This window comes from Hippopotamus amphibius, chromosome 10, assembly GCF_030028045.1.
Source record: "Hippopotamus amphibius kiboko isolate mHipAmp2 chromosome 10, mHipAmp2.hap2, whole genome shotgun sequence".
NCBI classification, from domain to species: domain Eukaryota; kingdom Metazoa; phylum Chordata; class Mammalia; order Artiodactyla; family Hippopotamidae; genus Hippopotamus; species Hippopotamus amphibius.
The window spans coordinates 2,031,024-2,054,262 of NC_080195.1; the positions used below are offsets into that span (position 1 = coordinate 2,031,024).

Below are 23,239 nucleotides of genomic sequence, written 5' to 3' on the forward strand. Positions count from 1 at the left end.
CAGCAGCAGCTCTGGAACAAGAGGCGAGGGCCGTCTCTGTGAGAAACTCCCTTCCCCACCAGAGAGGACACAGCTGGAGCCTGCCTTCCGGGGACAGGGAGAACAGGGAACCCGGGGTCTCGGCGCGTCACAGCAAGATCCTCCCACGGTGGAAAGGGAGTTTTAGAGGGAAGCGGGGTTAGGAGGCTCTTCTTGATCTCTGAACATAAGGCAAGCACTCTGGTACAGACGCACAGCAGACCTGACACGCTGGTGGCCAGAGCCACGTAACTGCCGTTCAGAAACGCACTCGGACCGTCACCCGTGCTGCTGTTGCATGTGAACACAGCTCCCTCGGAGCCCAGCGGGAAGGCGGGGGATGGCCAGAGCAAGGGGCCTCCACGCGTGCCTGGCTTTAATACCACGTCACTATCAAAACAAAACCCAAACAACCAAAAAACTGCACCTGCACGCAGAAGGACATGCATCTTCAGTAGGAGAGATGTTTTAACGGAAAGTAATGGAAGCAAAACCTTAAACGGCCTAAGCTCAAACAGCTAGAAATAGAAAACTACAAAGCAGCACTTGCTTGGAAATTGAGCTGTTAGTCCAGGTCGATGTGACAGTTTTTAAAGAAGTGAATTTCTAAAACGTGAGCTTTAAAAGCGATAAGAACGTCTCACGTGCATCCAGGAGTCTAGAAGCTTCAGGACCACCGGTGTGGAACGCACGTGGTGCGAATCCACGCGTGTGTCATGACGCAAAAGACAAAGGCAAGGTGAGGGTTCTTTGAAACAGAGCACCCAGGGTTTTTGATTGACTCTCTGGCCAGCAACACGACAGAGGCCCGGGGCGATCCGGGCATCGCCCTCAGGAGTCGGTCCCCACCCTCCTTGCAGGAGCCCTGTCCCTGGAGGGCGGCCTCGCCCTCGCACGGGCGCGCAGGCGGCCCCCGGGGTCAGCTCAGCCCTCCCAACCCCGAGCCTCCTACCTCGGCAGGTGGGCAGGGGGCTGCTCCAGTGGCCGGTGCTCCGACACTGGGCTCGGGACGCGCCCTGCAGCAGGTAGCCGGTGCTGCAGGTGAAGTTCACCACGTCGTTCAGGTTGAACTCGCTGCCGTTCGTGACCCCGTGGGCGGGGTTTCCCGGGTGGCCACAGGTGATGGCTACGAAGGAAGACAGGTGCACTTCACGGTCAGAAAATCGACCAGGCATCACTGACACCCCTCCTCACACGGAATTCTTCACTGCCTCACCGACGGGTACGTTACGTGTCTGAATTAAGGGGCTGACAGCTAATCAGATACGTCACAGGTTGTGGTCACACGTGGAGGGGAATATTGGGGGGAAGACGCATGGGCTGAACCCACAGGTGTTCACTGTAATTGTGGAAAACAACCAGCATCCGTGAGGGCACTCCCTTCACCACCAGCATCGTTACTTCTGCCTCACATCGTGACAGGCAATCAAGGAATTTTAACATAAAGCGGCAAAAAACAAGAGATGCAAAATTTTTGTATTAATCATTAGTTTTGAATATGTTCCCCTTAGAACACACCAGCTAATTCTGTGGAACTCTCATTTTGAAACGTTATAGGACTGTGGCTGATAATTTACGTTGTGTATGTATAAATTATTCCAATATCAATTTAAACATCATGAAATTAGCAAAAATAAGAGTCCACGCTCAAACCATATTTTCTCTGACATTGCCTGTTGTGTGGTCCTCTGGAAGGTAGTCAGCGGTCATTATGTCAAGCCCACAACGACAGCAGCACAAGGCATGGAGGTATCCTTCACTGGCCCTTTCGAAAGACACATCACAGCTGGAAAGCTGGTGTCTTCCTTCACATTCATCTTGTCAACAGTTTTTCCTTCTAAGTAAAGCGTTCACCCTTGAACTGCGTACGTTTCCCACACACTATCGCAGAGAATTACTGCCACTGTCCTGCAGTTGCATCAACATTCCCTTTGTTTAGGGAAATACAGAACATACTAGGGAAAAAATGGTTTAAAAGGAAATTTGCAATAGGGGTACAATCTCTTCTAAAAATAGGAGTCAGAATTCATCTTTGAAGTTAGAAAGTTTGAGGACAACGGTTACCTACAATTTCACCTCTTTCTATTACAGGAAGGACTCCGTACCAAGCTCTCTGTGTGCTTGATGAAGCAATGAAAGAAACACAAGACCGCACAGAAGACTGGGGTGGAGGGGAGCGGATCCCACGGGGTCCCTGCAACGCCGCCCAGCAGACTCGGGCCCCTCTTCCTCTGGTCAGATGCTGTTTCCACCTTGTCATCTGGGATAACGTCGGGGGATGAATGCCTGACCTCACTTCTCCTGGGACCCCTCTGAGATGAGCTGTGAGCAGGTTCAATGTGGACGGGAGCCTAGAGGAGGCACTGGAAGGAGCTGGGATGGGAGGAGGACCGAAGACGGATGTGGGGGGGCACCCACGACAGCCCTCCGTCCTTTTCTCTGAGATTAAACGTGCCTGTGCCGTGATTTAATGACCAAAAAAACACCACGAAGGGAGCCACCTGCTGAATCGGTTCACAGACTGTACTTACGGACGCAGACCGGGGTGTGTCCGGACCACTTATGGTCTTGCAGGCATATCCGGACGGAAGTCCCCACGAGCCGGAAACCGGGGTTGCACTGATAAACCACGGTGTCCCGGTAACTGAAGCCGTCGCCGCTGATGTGCCCGTTCACGATGGGGTCGGGGGAGCCGCAGTGGCCAGCTGAAAAGCGAGCAAAACCACTGAAAATACGCTGCAGGGTCTGTCTTCTAGAAAAGTACCACACTCATGGATAAACAACTGGGTCCCACTGTCTAGCACTGGGAACTACATTCAATGTCCTGGGATAAACCAGAATGGAAAAGAATATAAATATGTAACGGGGTCACTTTGCTGTACAGCAGAAATGAACACAACATTGTAAATCAAGTGTACTGCAATAAAAAAAATCTAAAAAAATAAAAGTACTACATTCAAAATTAGTTTATCTTTGTTGTCAGGTGATTGTACTGAATGTAAACGTTACTGGAATTTTTTTCCATTTATATATTTTTTTATTTGATATGGTTAATTCGTTAATTTTTCTCAACAAATTGTGGGTAACATAAGTAATAGTTCAAACATAAAACTGTTAAAAGGTGTTTCCCCAGTTATGGTTTCTCCATTTATTTGTTTTACTTATTTTTCTTATTGATATTTTGTTATTTATCTAGTTATTCTATTTTCAAATAAAAGCCAAAAGAAAGGAATGAGATTCTTGGGATTAATGTAAGTTCTGTAACTCTATTGAAACGGGTAGCAAAGAAAGGGGTGGACGAACTTCCAGGCTAGATTCCTGAACTGTTTGTGAAATTTCAGAGGAAGGGCTGATATCAGAAAATAAGTTCAAATTCAGAAAATGTCCATTTGAGCTATGTTTCAACTGATGTCTAGGAGAAGCGGTCAAATACTGAACACGGAAGTCTAGAGCTCAGGAGACGGACGCCCTGCAGACAGAGCAGATTTAGGAAAAACCAGCGGGTGACTGAGCTCACCTGTGAAAAGTACGTATAACAAGAAAAGAAAGGGCCCAAAGACGAAATTGGGGTGAACACCGACACTTAAGGGGCGGAAACCAATGCTGATGTGAGGGCTCTGGTATGTAAGGAGGTCGTTGGCAAACAGTGCAACGTTCGTTAGCACGTTTGTAAAGGTGAGAGAAAGGCATTCTAGTCCCTGTACTGAGAACTTCTATTTATTTTTAGAGCCTCAGTTAAAATGAAGATTATGGAGCTAGTGCACCAAACTATCCATTTCCCAGAAGGGCACCCATTTTATCCTCTTTATTTTACAACCTCAGACGTTTCATACTCCGTGTCATTCATCCTCCACAACTGTGGACGCATTTAGTTATTACTATTCCACTGAGGAGAAACAGCAGCAAAGAAGGATATAAAACAAACAAACAAACAAAGAATCGGGATGAGGGCAGCCCTGACGTTTCAAACAAAATATCAACCAAGTAAAATAACGCGATTCTCCCGTAGGCTGGACACTGTGATGCCAGGCCCTGGGGTTTGTGTCTGTGTGTGTGTTTGCTTGTTTCTTTTCCATTAGCATCTGGCTTCAGCCTAAACAGACCACTAAATGCTTTTACAGGCAGTTCTATAGCCAGTGTCATCACACCTAGGAAATCAAGGAAGCCAAATTTCCTAACAAATGCATCAGAAATGGTTCTGTTAATGTGGGGAGAGGAAATCTCAGCGTGGAAAGCATGTGGCCTATTTTATTTTTACATCAATCCGACTCGTGAATTTAATAACCCGCCACTAGTCAGAGCCTGAGAGCTCTGGCCAGCAAGGAGCTATAGAATTGGGTAGAATCCATAAAACTGTACCCGCAGATGGTTTTTAATGCAGTGGACAGGTTGATGGATAGATAGAGATATCCTAAAGGGATTCCTGAATTTTCTTTTAGTGTAAGTATGAATTACCAAGTCTATTACTTCCACATTTCTAGAACTTTAGGTCTTAACCCCGCATTTCTCCCCGCCGTCGACGGGCGTTACTGCGGAACGGGTCATTCTCCAGCTGCTTAAAATCGTTCTGGAGAGAATCGTAGCAGAATCAAGAATTCCAGGCTGGGGTGGGTACTTTCGAGTTCTCCTCAGGTGGCTATTTCACACACTGTACCATTAAAAATTTCATTCAGATTGGCCTCTTAAGGCGAATTGCACAACGGAGTAGGAATTCCAAGCAATTCCAGAACAACTGAGACTTCATACCGGTGAGTGGGTCACAGGGTCTGAAGGTGTCACCTCATTGTCTGTGCCAAAAGCTGTGAAAAGCACCGGCCTTTCAGTGCATGCTACTTTAGACATAACGGAAGCTGTATGGTTGTTTTTATTTACTGTATTTTAGTTATTACGCTTTAGTTAGATGCCCAAATAGAAAAGAGAATTTCTTTTAACAATCTTTCTCGAAAATTAAGATGGGGGAATAAAATCTACCAAATTCCGCTAAAACAGGGAGCAGTGGCCAGGCGCACTGAATGCCTGCTGGGGAGCCCTGAGCCCAAACCGGGGAGAACGAGGCCCGGACAAGGGGTTCTTGGTTTCCTCCAGGGTCGAGGGTTTCCTGCAACCTCATCCCATGTGGGAACTGGAGAAGGCAGACAGCGGCCACGTCCCTGCAGGAGCCCAGCTCAGGGTCTGAAGCACAGAGCAGCCTCCAGCCCCGGGGCCCTGACATCACACAGTCTGGGCCAGCACACGGGACACGGGAGCCGGCACTGCCTGCCGTGTGACGTGTTTGCCCCACCACGGCAGGGCCCCTCCAAGCAGTGGTTCTGGAAGGTTACTGGCCAATTCTACACACGGATGTTTTCGTGTGTGTTGAACCACGATTCTGCAAGAACAAAATGTTGGTTTGTGAGCTTGTTTCTAGTGATATCCAGCAGGGCCCTGTGGGGCTCCTGGGCACAGAGCCTTTCTGTGTCCCCTATTTCTTTGATTACAGGAAACAGCCTTCATTCAGCCTCCATGACCTCCCCTGGGTTCCAATGGGCAGATTCAAGCAGGTGTTAATTAGGGAAGGGAGGGGATGCATGAGACCTGGGAGAAACAGGCCAGAGCAGCCCCGGGGCAGGTGCTGTTTCCCCAGCAACAATACACACAACAATGTCTTTGAGCTATTTTGCAGACGTTGAAACCCCCTCCAGGTGGGAGACGTTTATGATGAACGATGGTGTGCTGCCCACAAGCACGCAGACCCCAGACCAGCTGGACCTGAAGGTGGAGGATGGACGCTGACTCCTACCCACCTCACCACCCACCCATCAGAAGAAGGCAGGACTGTCACTGCCTAGATCCTTATCTCCTACCCCGACCACGCGCCCCGACTCTAAGCCCTCTCCCTGTTCCCCAGAGCGGGGGGCACCGTTCTTGAGGCACTGGCCACTGTGTTCCCCCTTGGCCTGGCAAAGTAATAACGCTATTCCTTTCTACTCCTCCGAAGCTCTGTCTCCCTATTTCTACTCGGCATCGGTGAACAGAGGCCAGGTTTTTCTTAGCGACACTAGCCGAGTGAATATTCTGAAAACTGCCCCTTGGATGCATGGAATCCCTTCCGTCCTCCAGCCCCTACACCTGCGGTTCCACCCGGGCCCACTGGAAGGGAGTCACATGGTAGAGACGGAGTCTCACGCATGGGTAGGATTTTGCAGTGTCTAGATGAGCTCTTCGGACTGCATTTCACTATTTGTTTCTGATGCTGCAATGATCTCGGTCTGCAGCCTAACAGGCCACACTGACTCTCAGTGGTGACCTTTCTGAGTGACAGACACAGAGTGTCAGATGTCCGTTAGCAGATGTCCCTAAACTTACAACAAAGGCAGAGATCGGACGCTTCCTTCAAGTGCTTTCAGGCAAGTGTGTCAGAGTCTCTTACAATTACCTAGACTCATGCAATTTCAGAAGTGAGGTCTGTGGTTTGGGAATTCAATGCAGTTCCACTGGTGCCGCGGAAACCTGCTCCTGCAGAGGACCTGCCGGCACCCTGGCTCCCGGGTCACAGGTGCGCTGTGCAACCAGCAGGCCCGGGACCTGCATCCCTCGCTGTGGGGTCTGTGTGTTAACAGGAACCAAATGGTTGGATCTCAGTCCTGTCCTAAGGCCCCTCTCTCTCTCTCTCTCTCTCTCTCTCTCACACAGACACACAGACACACACACACACACACACACACACACACACACACGTCCCTCCCCACCACAGAGTTCTCTATTTTAAGGTCACCTTCTTTTCACTGAGTCGGTTTGTTTCAGTACAAATACTAAATATTGGCTTGGGGATTAGAGATGAATACATTCACACATTTTTAGAAAATCTATAAACCGAATATTCAACCTTTGTATCTGCTTTGTGATTATTGGTACTTATTGCTGAAATAAAACAATAAGCCTTAAAAAGCAGGCTGTACCTGCAGGAGAATTAGCGATGCAGTCTGCCTCCTTCTGCCCATTCCAGCAATAACTCCGGCCTGGGGCCAAAGGCAGGGGTATTGGCAGTGAACCCTGAAGCCAACAGCAAACTCTGCTTGAGTGTTACCTGACGGTCAGGAAACGTCAGTTGGATCAGATGCTCTTACGTGCAGGGAAGACTCAAGAGCATTAAACATCAATGGATGGAGTTAAATCTCCAAATCTGTGCATCTTAAAGGAACACATTTGAGTTCTCACAAATGAGACTTTTTTTTTTTCCACAAGCAACTTCGAGGGGTAATGGTGAGCAACTCTGTGGACGTCAGGGAAAAGCAGTCCTGTAGAAAGCACGAGAGTCTCTGCAGGGACGGGCAGGTGGGGTGAGACGAGCCGTGCCACACTCTGTGCCCTCAGGCACACCAACGACCCAGGCCACCCCCTGGCCACAAAATACATTTGTATCACGTCTCTCTTTGACGCACCCTAGTCAATGGCAGTTATTTTTTTTTTTAATTTTTTATTTTTTTGGCGCATGGGCTTAGTTGCTCCACGGCATGTGGGATCTTCCTGGAGCAGGGATCAAACCCGTGTCCTCTGCATTGGCAGGCGGACTCCCAAGCACTGCGCCACCTAGGAAGCCCCAATGGCAGTTATTTTAAACCGTATTTACTAAGGAAACTTCAGGCCAGCACCATGATTTGAGTAGTTTCTGGGGCTTCCAGGAATCTCTCATCTGTCTTTTTATTAACATAGTTCCTCAAGGTACCATGGTTTTTACTTCTCTCACTTTGCATACACTGCCCTTCTGCATAAAACGTCTTTCACATTCTCGTCTGCCTGTAAAATGTCACATAACTCAATCCAAACCCACCGTGGGTATGCAGCCTTCACAAACCCTAGAGGACAGACTGTCTCTAGGACCATCCCCTTACAATACCGAGACTGAACGGGTTGTTCTGTTTTGAATTCAGCAGACAGAAGTATACTTTTCCTTTCCTGTTTCTCTCCTCTCTGAGACTGTGGGTCCTCAGAGCAGGCTCATGTCTCCACACCAGCACTAGCCCCTGCCTGATCTAGAGGGGGTGCTGGTGAAGGCACGTGAATTCTTTCCACGATCACGTTGCCAGAGTAGCACCAGCCCTCAGCATCCGGCGACCACAAAGAGCACCGGCCCAGGACGTGCTTGGTTCAGGCAAACCGTCAGGACATCATGCCTCACAGTTCTGCATCTGTGCAGCTGCCGCTCGTCCTGTGGTTCTCATTTCTGGGAGGACGCTCGTCCACTTCTGCATGTTGGAATCCCCCCCCTCGCCCCCGTTCATCAAAGCGGCCCCTCCCTGGATATGGGGAGCACTTCATGTGGCCCTCTCTCCTGCCATTCATTAACCTCAAGTTTTTACTAAAGATATGTGGTTTTTATCTTATTTATTCCTTTGATTATAAATTCCTTAAAAGGAAAAAGAACCACCTCCCATTAACCTTTACATTCTATGCAATACGTCTTGAGGAATTACATGAATATCACTAGATGATATTCAGACATATAGACAGAGGCACTCGTGGCCGAGGAGAATATTATGACATTTGTCTCCACGCCACTGATATCACAGACGCAAAATGTGAAGATTAGCACTGTTTCCAAACATTTTACCTCCCTGACCATCATACAGCCTGTGTTTTATACTGAACATCAATTTTATACCAAGATCAAGGAGGGAGAGGTTAATATATCTGCTCTAATATCATCTTTTTTGCAGCAATACAAGCGTTGTCATAATCAGTTGTTTCATTAAAGATTTCTACATGGATCTATCATAAAATACAAGGCGGCCGAATACTTTCCAGTTGTATTCTCTAACAACTGTGGAAAAACACTAACGATATCATTTTGAATCATGTCATGTAGCTATTTTAGCTACATGAATGTCACCACGTTATCATACTTACAAAAGAATTCATCTCCTCATAGGTCACCACGGTGCAGAAAATGCAAAGTCACTTCAAACAAGAGCAAAATAATCTAATGAAAAAAAGCTAATGCTCTTTATGTGGGAAACGTCTCCATCTGTCACTGACATCTTGAGAACTACAGATTAAAGAGGTAACAGAGGGAAAGACATGATGGCTTATTATGTGCTGAAAAGGTCAAAATGATATACATGGTCTTAAAAGATTAATGCAGGTTTCCGCGACCAGAGACCTGGATTATAAGCGTGCATCCCCGTGTAGTCAGTGCGCTCCCTGTAGGGTTCAGTGCGAACCACCACAGGGAAGATAAACAGAAGGAAGTAATTAAGGGAGCAGGGGGACTGTCCCCGACGGATTACAAGTTACCTGGTGCATAGATATGGGGTCAGCCTTCTCAGGGCTTAATTTTCCAGCCCAGGGAGATGTGTAGCGTTGCACAGCACAGGTCGTAAGTTAGACAAGTCCGGGGCGACTCACAGCACCCTGGCAGAGCCCAGCTGTAAGCAGGGACGACGGCCTTGATTCCGTGTGGGCCGAGCCTTTATAAAAATGCACTCGGAGGCACACGTGCTGCTTTGCCTAAATCGGAGCTACGGTGATGGCTGCGCACAGGGCTGCCCCGCTTTGCTTATTCTATCTTCTCTCAAAGGTTCTAGCTTAGCATCCAGACACTGCATCGGTTCAGTTCTCGAACGTCAGACAAAGGCAATCGCCCGTCTCCTTGAACGCAGCCCTCCCACCGGTGACAATCACGAGACTCTCACTGCGGCAGGGTCCGTGCATGTGCTTGGCCATTTCTGCTGCAGTGACCATCAAGGAATCTGGCATATTCTTCCCTGCTGGAAACCACTGGGAGTGACCGCCGTACCACAACTAGAAATACGATCCCTGCTCCACATGAAGCAGAAGCAAAATCTCAGGAAAAAGCATTCTGAGTTCCAGTAACCCTAAAAATAAATAAGATACCCACAACTCGAAAAATGCTTTTGCCAAAGTATTTTACATTATGATGGAGAAAGCATGGTGCGTGTAGAATCAATAAAGCTCGGCGTCCTACGGAGCCCCAGACGAAAACCTGCCGGCTGGCCGACCACCTTATGCAGGGAGTCATCATTGCATTTTTGGACAGATTCCACGTGTTAAAAAATAAATAAGGGAAAACATTTCTTATACTGAGTCTGAAAAACTATTTTTCTGTACGTAGCATCTGCTATTTCAAACCAATGAATGGAACTGTCTCACTAGTGTCATTAGCAATCCTGGTCCTTGCCCTCAGCAGAGGTGTTTAGTTAATTTTTATTTTTGTTTATTTTTCTTTTCTTTTTTCCCCCACCATTTTAAATATTTGAAAATACCTGTTAATGACCTCCTAACATTTCTCTCAGCCAAACACAGGATCACAAGTTTTCCAAACATTCCTCAACAGCCCACCAAAACCGTCTCCCAGAACTGGAATCACCAGTCATCCCAGAGCTGGGCCAGTCAGGCGCAGGGAACGAGATGGAGACGAGTTATGAGACATCCCCGGTGTCAGAGCTGTCTCTCCGCACAAACGAGCCTCCCATCGCCCAGATCGCCCAGTCCTTCTGTGTGCTGATTTCATGATTTCCCCTCATCACGTACATTTACAGTTATTTTATTTTTCACTTTGAGTAAAATTTTACACTAATTCTATTATTTTCTTACGTCTAATAAAACCTATCGGCCTATCATTTGCTTTGAAGAGTTCCTGAACCTGTCATCAAATAAGTATTTCCTCTCTTTTGGCTAGCACTAGCACGCCCTTACCCAAGGTCTGATTTACAGTTTTGGAAAGGACTCGAGTGAGGAGAGAGAAGCATTTACCTGGAAACCTCCTTCCCAAATCACATCAATCCAGTAAACATCATTCATGTACTGTCCCTCAAGGAACCTTTAAAAGACTTAACCTAAGGTCCACATTACACTTTCTTAACTGTAAGAGTTATGATGGAAAACCCTGATATACATCGTGCTGAAATCCAGAAACACCATTTCTAAAGACTATTTCTAAACACCCATCTAAGAGTAACATCAAAGATGGGTCCAGACTTGCATGTGAATTTTGTGAAACTATGTTAGCTCTTCATGAATATACATCACCAAAGAGCTTTCAAATAACAGGCTTGATCATCTGCTCTGTGTGTCATCAAAGTAACAAACCCAAAGTTTCTGACAGCTAACTCCTCTCCTTTGTGTGTGAAATGTCACACCAGATACTTGTCTAACGCTAGAGTACTTCCTTTTAATGCTGTCCCACAGGAGTCAGTGACTTGGCTATCTCCTCCCTGAGACCCAAGGCCTGCTTGCATGGGACTCTCCCGCCCGGGAGAGTCAACGCCACTTGAAACTCCCAAGTTCTCTTTGATGGACTCCTTCTCTTTTCTGGGGCTCCAGTGTCTGATATAAAAGATGCTGCGACCTTTGTCATAATTCTTCTCAACAGAAGAGAGACGCTGAGGAGGACGCCGAGCACTTCTGCTTTACTTCTCTCATCCACTTGATTCAGCACCGACTCCGACGAGAGAGTCTGGTTCTTAGTTCAAACATCATGTACACGTGGGCCTTGCATTTCATGGCCCTGAATGTCTTTGTTGTTCCCAGTTTGTGGTGGATCTATCCTTCAGGACACAGCCCTTCACGTGTATTTCATTCTCTTAAACATGCCCTGGGATTTATTACGGAATATCTGGCGTAACTGTCTGTTTCCTTGCGTAATTTTCCATTTCCTCCATATCGGGGTGATGTGTTTCTCCGCATCAGAGTTTTGGGGGTTGTTTTGCTTTCTGAGGGTCCCGCCTCTTCTCTTTGCGAGTGGAAGCCATGGGATTATATGGGCTATTTTCTGAATTTTCGGAAAATATCCCCCGTGATTACCTCCTTTGTCACCGTAAGTCATTTTCCTTCCATGACTGTCTAGTTTACTCTCATAGGGCCTGCATGAGCCTGAAGGTCACACAAGGTCATTTAACTTGGGAGAAACCCAGATTTTCAAGATGTTCAAAACCATGGAAACATACAAAGGAATAATTCTAATGATAAGAAATGGAAAGAAAATCATAGGGAGATTGGTAAGCAAGAAGGCCCAGGAGCAGTGCAGGAAGAGCAGAGTCGGCCACACGGAACCTCTCGGGCAGTAAGCGCCCTCCTGGGCAGGTGCCTGGGGGCGGGGCTCGTCCAGCAAGAGGGCTGTTTCTCCTCTAGTTACTAACTAACCAACGGATTCCTCTTCACTGATCAGCATTAGCACCATAGTGTAACCACCTCTTTCATTATATCCTTTTTTTTTTGAGAGATAAATGTATTGGTGAAGTAGCACAAAACTTACAATACACTCATTATATACCCTACAGTTAAGAAACCTGCGTTCTCTGGTCAAATTGCCAAGATTTAATGCTGTTTTTGATACATATTGCTGGCTTTGCAACACTGGGCAAATTCCTAAGCTCTAAGTTGTTGTCTTTTTTTTTTTTCTTATCTGTAAATAGGAGTATTGAGCACTTACCATATGTTCTAATGAGAGTTCAATAAGATAAAACTCAAAATGTACACTTTCAGTCATCAATAAATAACACCATTCAAATTACTGTATCCAAATAGGCAGCTCGTTAAACTCTGGGTCACAGAGGAATCCACTGTCTATGCTGTCAAGTGTCTGTGCCAGGCCTCGGGCCGGAGCCCCTCTTCCCTTTCCCTGTCTGGGCATTTCATAACCTCCTCCAGCCCTGAGCTCACCTCGGTGCTCTACCCGCTCACCCTCTCCACCTTCTCCGCTGTGTCTCACGCAGCGTTCTGGGTCCTGCGGACGCACGTTCTGGGAGGGTCATGCTATGCTATCACCCACCACGGGGTTGTGTTATACCACCCATGCTGTACTATCTACCACTGTCTACCGCTTCTCAGGAGGAGAGCAATCCTTCATGGCCAGATGCTGTGTATTGTGGCTTTTACCCCTTCAAGTCCCAGAGGCAGCTGTGAGACTATGTTTACCAACTTTTAAAATCCTTATACTACATGTATCACCCACTCTTCACTCACTGACTTACACACACACGTGGCTGTGCATCATTCCTCATCCTCCTCTAACTGCCTTCTTTTTCTTTCAAACACCTCACGCCTCGCCTAATCATACCACTCTGTCTGTGCCATACCCAAGTTCCACAACACGAGTGTTTTATACGTCATAATCTGGACATGCTTCTTCCTCTGTATTTTCAGTTTAAATTCCCCTGAACACTTGCTCTGTCAAAAGCATCTAAGCCACATCGCACCCCACTGAGGCCGTGCCTTTGAGCACCTCCGTCCAGCCAACTATTCAATATGCATCTCATCTTTTCTACTTCAAAGTCCTGACCTTCCGTCAGAAGAGTGGCACACAGCAGGTAAAGGTTTACTTGCAGTCAATAAGACTCAAGCTGGACCCATGATTTGACTGTTACATAAACTAAAGTTGCCACTTTAACTCCCTGAGGCTCCCCTGGCCTACCTGCATCCCGCAGTCACTGAAAGGACCATTAAGAGAAGGCTGTGTGAGCAGTAAGGCACTAGTCAAATGTAAACCGCTATTATTTTCCATCTTACAATTAAAGCAGAGATGTAATTTCTTAGACTACCTGTTTCCTTCTACAGTGCCAAGCTCCACTGCAATTGACGGAGAAAACCCACCCCAACCATAGCCTTAAGGAGAGCACACTCAAAGGCCAACCTCACGAAAACATGGAGGAAAGTTTAGAAAATCTCAGAAGCACTGCTGACTCCCGTGAAGCACCACACAAATTCCAAGGAAATTTCGTAGTCAGCTGAAAACTGTGATGGCCACACTCAACAGGAACATATGCACACAGTGTTCAAGCAGCGCTGGTCTGAGTCCTGCATTCTTTTGAAGTCAGTCATTTCATGGATACGCCTGAGAATCTCCATCTGTTGGCTGCATTTTTCTGGGGCTGCGACTTTACTTCACCCTCACGTTCTCCTGAGTGCTTCTTCAAATTCTCTCCAGTGAAAAGAACAGATTATTACTATTTAAAATGTACTGGTCCTGGCTTCGTTCCCAAAGTGAGCTTAGCCCACTGAGATTCAGAAGCTTAAACTTCCCAGCTTCCACTGCTTTGCAGTGATTGCAAAATTATGGAGATCACAGAGAGAGTTCTAAGGGACTAAAGGCAGTTAACATATTTTACAAATTACTTGGAGACATTAAAGGAGCACTAGACATCATTGCACTTTAAGCTGCTTATTCAACACTTTTCATACACTTATTCAGAAAATTTTTCCATAGAAAAACTTTCAACCCAATTTAAAAAAAAAAAAAACACCATGCAGAAAATGTTAATGCTTGGGAAAAAGAAGACCAAGTTACTATGCACACTTTCAATTTTAAATAATTCAGTCCTTATACTGACTGACATTAATGGCACATTAACTTATTAACATAATTTGAACATTTTTTAAAAAGATAACAAAACGATAATTTTATTTTTGTACGTTCTAATATCATGATGGCATTTGAGTGTAATGACACCCTCTGCACTCTATAAAACAGTCTTTGTGTCACTTAAGGTAACATGTAACCTGCGTTTATGGCTCAGATTTTTAAGCAGCCCCCCCCGCCGACCTTAGATACTTAAAGCAGAGGTCATGTTGTAAAGTGCAGCACTGAAAGCCCAGGTGGGATTTAGTAACACTCTGTCGGAGCATTCATGGAAAGAAGTGCCGTGTTTTGCCCAGCCAGCTTCTCTTTTTAAGGTTTATCTGAATTAAACAGGTGCCCGAGGACGGGTTACTTTACCCAGGCAGCGAGTCTCGGGGCCGCTCCAGAGGCCGTTGGCCAGGCACTCTCTGACGTGAGAGCCCACGAGAGTGTAGCCCGTGTTACACGTGAATATGGCCGTGGCGCCGTAAACGGTCAACGTTCCGATCTTGTTCCCATTTGGGGGAAAGGACAGGCTTCCACATGAGATCACTAGAAGGAAAAGAAAAACAGAGTGAATATTACTTCAGGTCTGCAGATTGTACTTTTGTTTAAAAACGACAAAATCTTCAGTCTTCATTTTCAGGAAGAACACGGGGCAGGGGTGTCATCTCAGGGAGGGATAGATCACCACCTGGGAAGCTAAATTTTCCTTCTCTTGTTTCCTTGAAATGAAAACTTGAAAGTTTAGGGTAGAATCCAAAATATTGTAAATCCTTTCCTTTACCCACTGCTATTTTCCTCCATCCTCACAGGGAGCTGAACTTTTCTTGAGTACAGTCACAGTATACACCATATTCACACACGAACAAATCGGTCAAACGAGCTGGCTTTCTGTCCTCTTTTGTGTCTACACCATCACAGGAATCGCATCACAGTTACTGGGCAGCTACTATGTGAGTGTAGCAGGAATTAAGAAATGTGCATGGTATTCACTTCAGACCTAGGGACACATACAGACTGAAAGTGAGGGGATGGAAAAAGATATTCCATGCAAATGGAAATCAAAAGAAAGCTGAAGTAGCAATACTCATATCAGATAAAATAGACTTTAAAATAAAAAATGTTACAAGAGACAAGAAAGGACACTACATAAAGATCAAGGGATCCATCCAAGAAGAGGAGATAACAATTATAAATATCTATGCACCCAATATAGGAGCACCTCAATACATAAGGCAAATGCTAACAACTATGAAAGAGGAAATAGACAGGAACACAATCATAGTGGGGGACTTTAACACCCCACTGACACCAATGGACAGATCATCCACACAGAAAATGAATAAGGAAACACAAGCTTTAAATGACACAATAAATCAGCTTGACTTAATAGATATCTACAGGACATGACACCCCAAAACAGCAGATTACACATCCTTCTCAAGTGCACATGGAACATTCTCCAGGATAGATCACATTTTGGGTCATAAATCAAGCCTTGGTAAATTTAAGAAAATTGAAATCATATCAAGCATCTTTTCCAACCACAACGCTAAGAGATTAGAAATCAATTACAGGAAAGAAACTGTAAAAAACACAAACACATGGAGGCTAAACAAAACGCTACTAAATAACCAACAGGTCACTGAAGAAATCTAAGAGGAAATCAAAAAATACCTAGAGACAAATGACACTGAAAACACAACGATCCAAAACCTATGGGATGCAGCAAAGGTAGTTCTAAGAGGGAAGTTTATAGCAATACAATCCTACCTCAAGAAACAAGAAGAATCCCAAATAAACAATCTAACCTTACACCTAAAGAAACTAGAGAAAGAAGAGCAAACAAAACCCAAAGTGAGTAGACAGAGAGAAATCATAAAGATCAGAGCAGAACTAAATGAAATAGAAACAAAGAAAACAAGAGCAAAAGTCAATAAAACTAAAAGCTGGTTCTTTGAGAAGAGAAATAAAATTGATAAACCTCTAGCAAGACTCATCAAGAAAAAGAGGGAGAGGACTCAAATCAATAAAATTAGAAATGAAACAGGAGAATTTATAACGGACACCACAGAAATAAGAAGCACCATAAGAGACTACTACAAGCAACTATATACCAAAAAAAGGGACAACCTGGATGAAATGGACAGATTCTTAGAAAGGTATAAACTTCCAAGACTGAATCAGGAAGACATAGAAAATATGAACAGACCAATCACAAGTAATGAAATGAAACTGGGATGAAAAATCTCCCAACAAACAAAAGTCCAGGACCAGATGGATTCACAGGTGAATTTTATCAAACATTTAGAGAAGAGCTAACACCCATCCTTCTCAAGCTTTCCAAAAAATTGCAGAGGAAGGAACACTCCCAAACTCATTTTAGGAAGCCACCATCACCCTGATACCAAAACCAGACAAAGATACTACAAAAAAAAAGAAAATTACAGACCAATATCACTGATGAATTTAGATGCAAAAATCCTCAACAAAATACTAGCCAACAGAATCCAACAACACATTAAAAGGACCATACACCATGATCAAGTGGGGTTTATCCCTGGAATGCAAGGATTCTTCAATATATGCAAATCAATCAATGTGATACACAATATGAACAAATTGAAGGATAAAAACCACATGATCATCTCAATAGATGTAGAAAAAGCTTTTGACAAAATGCAATACCCATTTATGATAAAAACTCTCCAGAAGGTGGGCATGGAGGGAACCTACCTCAGCATAATAAAGGCCATATATGACAAACCCACAGCAAACATCATTCTCAATGGGGAAAAACTGAAAGCATTCCCTCTAAGATCAGGAACAAGACAAGGATGTCCACTCTCACCACTACTATTCAACATAGTTTTGGAAGTCCTTGCCACAGCAATCAGAGAAGAAAAAGAAATCAAAGGAATCCAAATTGGAAAAGAAGAAGTAAAACTGTCACTGTTTGCAGATGACATGACACTATACATAGAGAATCCTAAAGATACCACCAGAAAACTACTTGAGCTAATCAATGAATTTGGTAAAGTTACAGGATACAAAATTAACACACAGAAATCTCTTGCATTTCTATACACCAACAATGAAAGATCAGAAAGAGAAATTAAGGAAACAATGCCATTCACCATTGCAACAAAAAGAATAAAATACCTAGGAATAAACCTAACTAAGAAGGTAAAAGACCTGTGCTCAGAAACCTATAAGACACTAATGAAAGAAATCAAAGACGACACAAACAGATGGAGAAATATACTATATTCTTGGATTGGAAGAATTAACATTGTGAAAATGACTATACTACCCAAAGCAATTTACAGGTTCAAATGCAATCCCTATCAAATTACCAATGGCATTTTTCACAGAACTAGAACAAGAAATTTTACAATTTGTATGGAAACACAAAAGACCCCGAACAGCCAAAGCAATCTTGAGAAGGAAAGAAGGAGTTGGTGGAATCAGACTTCCTGACTTCAAAGTATACTACAAGGCCACAGTGATCAAGACAGTATGGTACTGGCACAAAAACAGAAAGGAAGATCAATGGAACAGGATAGAAAGCCCAGAGATGAACTACGGTCAACTAATCTATGACAAAGGAGGCAAGGATATACAGTGGAGAAAAGGCAGCCTCTTCAATAAGTGGTGCTGGGAAAACTGGACAGCTACATGGAAAAGAATGAAATTAGAACACTCCCTAACACCATACACAAAAATAAACTCCAAGTGGATTAAAGACCTACGTGTAAGGCCAGACACTAGAAACCTGCTAGAGGAAAACATAGGAAGAACACTCTTCCACGTAAATGACAGCAAGATCTTTTTTGATCCACCCCCTACAATAATGGAAATCAAAACAAAAATAAATAAGTGGGACCTAATGAAACTTCAAAGCTTCTGCACAGCAAAGGAAACTATAAGCAAGACAAAAAGATAACCCTCAGAATGGGAGAAAATATTTGCAATCGAATCAACAGACAAAGGATTAATCTCCAAAATATATAAACAGTTCATCCAGCTCAATATCAAAAAAGCAAACTCAATCAAAAAATGGGCAGAAGACCTAAATAGGCATTTCTCCAAAGAAGACATATAGATGGCCAAAAAGCACATGAAAAGCTGCTCAACATCACTCATTATTAGAGAAATGCATATCAAAACTACAATGAGAGATCACCTCACACCGGTTAGAATGGGCATCATCAGAAAATCGACACACAGTAAATGCTGGAGAGGGTGTGGAGAAAAGGGAACGCTCTTGCACTGCTGGTGGGGACGTAAATTGATACAGTCACTATGGAGAACAGCATGGAGGTTCCTCGCAAAACTAAAAACAGAGTTACCATATGACCCAGCAATCCCACTGCTGGGCATATACCCAGAGAACACCATAATTCAAAAAGACACATGCACCCCAGTGTTCACTGCAGCCCTATTTACCATAGCCAGGACATGGAAGCAACCTAAATGTCCATCCACAGATGAACAGATAAAAAAGATGTGGTACATACATAGAATGGAATATTACTCAGCTGTAAAAAGCATTGAAACTGGGACATTTGTAGAGACATGGATGGACCTAGAGACTGTCATACAGAGTGAAGTGAGTCAGAAAGAGAAAAACAAATTTCGTATATTAACACACATATGCAGAATATAGAAAAATGGTACAAATCAACTAGTTTGCAAGGCAGAAATAGAGACACAGATGTAGAGAACAAACATATGGACACCAAGTGGGGAAAGCGGGGAGGGTTGAGGGGGAATGAATAGGGAGATGGGGATATGAAATGGTACACTCTAAATATATGCAGTTTATTGTATGTTAACTGTATCTCAGTAAAAGTTCTTAAAAAAGAAATGTGGATGGTCTTTCCCAAAGTCACCAGCTGGTACAAAGTAGTGTGGAGCTAAACCCAGGTCGCCCACTACAGCTGAAGGACTGAGTGCATTTTTCCTTCCACTTACTTGCATAAGTTGCTGGGCTCATGAGCTCCATAAGCTGACTGTACAGGATATGTGCAAACTTTCTGAATATTAAACAAATACAAAATCTAGACCTTACGTGTCTTGTGGGTGTGTGCAGCCAGTTCACACGTCTGTCCCGGCATAACCACTGACCGTGAGGTAAATGCCATGGTCACATTCATGATAGATACTTGTCATACCACCTGACTCCCTGCACTCTTCAAACCCACAAATGTTTGAGCACAAGAACATCAGCAGAATCGCAGGGGAGGAGGAGATCATAAAGTCATCAAGGCCAACTGCTCATCAGAGACTTAAATGTGTTTTAACAGGTGAAAATGAAAGTGTTTGAAAAGCTCTTCTAAAAGGAGTGTTACAGACTTCCTGCTGCACTGAGTGAGTTTTTACGTGTAAAGGGCTTAGGGCAAAGCGAAGTAGCTAAAATTTACTGAGCCCTAAAAACAGCAGACTGATAAGAGGCAGTGAAAGGTAACGATCAACTACACAGAGGCTGGCTGCAGGCGACCCACCCAGGTTCCGCTCAGCGGCGCCAGTTACCAGCTCGGTGACGCCGGCCAAACGCTCTGTCTCTGAGTCCCCTGGTTCATCCCCTAAAGGTTAATACCAGACCTGCCAGCTAGGGCTGTGCAGTGGACTCAAAGAGAGGACCCTGGGAGCACCTGAAGCAATGCCTCACACCTGACCGGGGCTGGGTCCGGGTTCACTGACAGTGAAGCCCATCTCAGGACCTATGTGGGGAGCTGCGTCCAAAGTCTGGACACGTTTACTGATAACTCAAGTGAAGAAAAAATTTTCCATTTAGGCCAGTCTTTTGAATTGAGCTGATTTTACTCCGAGACACATAACCCTGTTTCCACTTCAAACAGAAACACAGACACAGCCAGGAGGTGTGTGTTCTAGGGGCACTGCTCACCAGGAGCTGGAAAGGTCAGCTCTAGAGTACGTCATGGCCAGAACACTGCTACTGCTGAGGGGGCCCTGAGGGTTTCTTAGCTCCCAGGACTGCTACACTCTTGCGGGGGCCTGTCTTAGGCATTTAGAGATGCCGCTAGCATGTCTGCTCCACCAAATGTCAACAGATTTGGGTCGGATTCAGATGTTTCATAATCAGTTATGAACTTTTCATTAAGCCTTTTCTCAAACATGGTATGAACTTCACCTTGAGCTATGATATTTAAAGATCCACTTGTAGCCATTCAGGATAATTGGACGGTGTTTTGAAACCTCAGCTTTAGTCAGAAGTGTTAAGTAGCAGTGAGGTCTGAGCACACCTCCCCTCGGAGGTCTTGACACACCGTAAATGGTGGGTCAGCAGAAAGGCTGGCTCTGCTCTGTTCTTTTAGCCTCTGTTAAAAATATCCTGCAGATGGAACTATTTTAGGCTTGTCCTCTACTAAGGTTCCCTAGACGATAAAGAACTAACGGAGGTAAATGTTAGCTTTTCAGCAGCTGGATGATGGGGCCTCAGATGTAGAGGTGTGGCTGGCAGTGAACCTGACACACTAAGGAGGCAGGTGGCACCCATCCGGAAAGCTCCCCTAACTGAAGGGTAGAACTCCTCGCCCCTAAAAACAAACAAACAAACAAACAAACACCTTTGTCAGACAACCAAGGGAAAGCTTTATTTCCGTGTTCCTCTCTTCTGTCAAATTTTTAAGAGCAAAGTCAGTAAGTTTGCTTTTTTCTCCTCCGTTAAGGATACATTCATACACATGGTGGCATGTCTCCTCTGAATTCTCGGTGTGTCTTGCACAGGGGATGTGTGTCTTGGGCAGAGGACGCTCAGCTGAAGACACCCCGAGCCCCCGGCTCTGCCCCTCTGCTGTTGGTGCTGTAGTATTTTCTCATTATGACTGTGGATTCTAAGCCTTTGCCTCCCCTCCTCCCCTGAAAGGCCTCTTTCCTCTTTCCTTCAACCGTACAATTATATTCATGCTGAAATCCTCTGCTTTGAAAAAGAAATCATGAGATATTTCATTTCTCAAACCTGTGAAGTCAACAGAAATATAGATGTTAGTTGTGAATGTGACAAACAAATGCGCTCAAGAGTAGGTACTTTCAAACACGCGCTCCCAGAAAAAGCCTCGTGAACATGCAGATAGACGGTGCAGCAAATGCATGGCACGGCACACGCGTGAACGGGGCAGGGCTGCCCATCAATGAAGGAAGGGTCCTGAGGACATGTGAAGGCACGCTGTGTAGACCAGAGTCTGGAACTGGATTAGTATGCCCAGAGAGACAGCACCAAGGTACCTGGATCAAGGCAGAAAGAAGCCCTCACTTAAAGTGAAAATGTCCAAACACACAGGAAATCCTTGTCCCTGGGGTAGTGAGTGTCACATGAGTTATTAAAGGCAGGCTGGACATTTACTGGTGAGAACAGTATCAAAGAAATCCACGTTTAGGTCATTCTGAGTGAAGCCCAGTGTCCACGCCAACGCAGAATGGAGTGAGAACGTCGGCTTTGGGGCCCCCGACCATCCCCACACGTGATCAGATGGAGCGTGTGGTCTGAAGGGCAAATGCCCCCACAGTTTCATGATTAGACCTGGCAGACCCCCAATTACCAACAGAGACACAAGCCTGTCTGGGACTAGGCTGCCGGCCGCACAGTCTGGCCCAGGCCTAACTTAGGAGAACTCCAAACGAAGCGTTAGAAAAGGGTTACAGGCCAGAATTCAGACAGTGTTCTTTGCATACCCATAAGACAGCAAAATTCCAATGCAGCTCTCTATGTCTGTGTGAGTAAAATTTTAAATGCAATGATTCCTTTTTGATTTATAAATTTCTCTGATAAACATGTCCCTTAATTTTTAAAGTAATAAGTCAGACAATAAAGAAATGTAACAAGAAAATAGCAACAGGCTCCCCCTGTTGTCCTTGGGTTGGGGGAGGTGGTATCTGGGCACCCCCAGACATGGAATTTTAATTTTGTGTTCTTGTTTCTCAAGGGATAACCATTGGTAGTCAATTCTCCTCAAAGAGGGGTGACTGCCGAGCTAGCACTTTCACAGTGGGACTAAGGTCTCCAGTCCTCTTCACCCTGGATCCCTGGGTTCTGTTTACGGAGGTGGTAGAAGAGCCTAGAGTCAGAATAACACAACCCCTTCAACCACAAACGACTGTTGCAGCTGACGTCATCGCTGTGATGGATGTGCACAGAAGGTGGCCAAGGGTCACCGCTCCATCTGGAGCTAACTGGACAAGCAGACTGCGAGCTCCTAACATTTCCAGCCCTTAAGCAGGTAGGCAACCCGAACAGCTAGATCCAGGCGTGCCTGTGGTCCAGGCCATGCTAAGATAAACCACAGGCAGACCACAAAATAAATAAAAACACAGCCCCTTGGCTGTCACAACGACTTGGATGACAATACGTTTGAGGATTCTATTGGTTCAGGTCCAATAAAATGCAGACCTGGTGTTCATTCTGTGAAAAAGCTACCGGAGGGGCAACCTGGGCTTCCAAACGTGTGCTCCTGCTGAGCGGAATGCGTCTCCAAGTCACACCCTGAGCCTCCCAGCGCAGACGTGGAAGGAGGAACTCACTAACTCAGAAGTCTAATGTAGAGAAACTCAGTACCGATTCAGTGACCGGACGGCGCGTCAAACCAGGACACGTGGGGATGACTCAGGAAGCCCTCGTGAATACGCTTCCGGCAGGGTGCTCGGGGCGCGGGGGCTGTGGGGGTGCATCCCGAGGTCACCTCCGTGACCCTGGGCAAGAGCTCAAGCGGAAGCTTCATGACCATCCCTTCCGTGAAAGGCTGGGTTAGAAAGACGGTCACAGACAGGGAAGCATTCCTTCTTTTGTCCTTTTTCCTTTTTCATTCTGGTTTATTCTTACTAAGCTGTGTATTTTACAAATGTGACACCATTCTAACGGCT

The 23,239-nt window shown here is 45.3% G+C and overlaps 1 protein-coding gene across 1 annotated transcript in view; it reads right to left on the reverse strand.

Annotated features, from left to right (window-relative positions):
- The window catches only part of CSMD1 (CUB and Sushi multiple domains 1), a 1,409,269-nt gene that overhangs the window by 38,376 nt on the left and 1,347,654 nt on the right, over positions 1-23,239 (reverse strand). The window contains exons 52-54 of the mRNA XM_057697717.1: positions 14,732-14,905; positions 2,550-2,723; positions 971-1,144 (exon numbers count right to left, since the gene is read on the reverse strand). Of these exons, the coding sequence (XP_057553700.1) occupies positions 971-1,144; positions 2,550-2,723; positions 14,732-14,905 (522 nt within the window). The remainder of the gene's footprint in view (positions 1-970; positions 1,145-2,549; positions 2,724-14,731; positions 14,906-23,239) is intronic.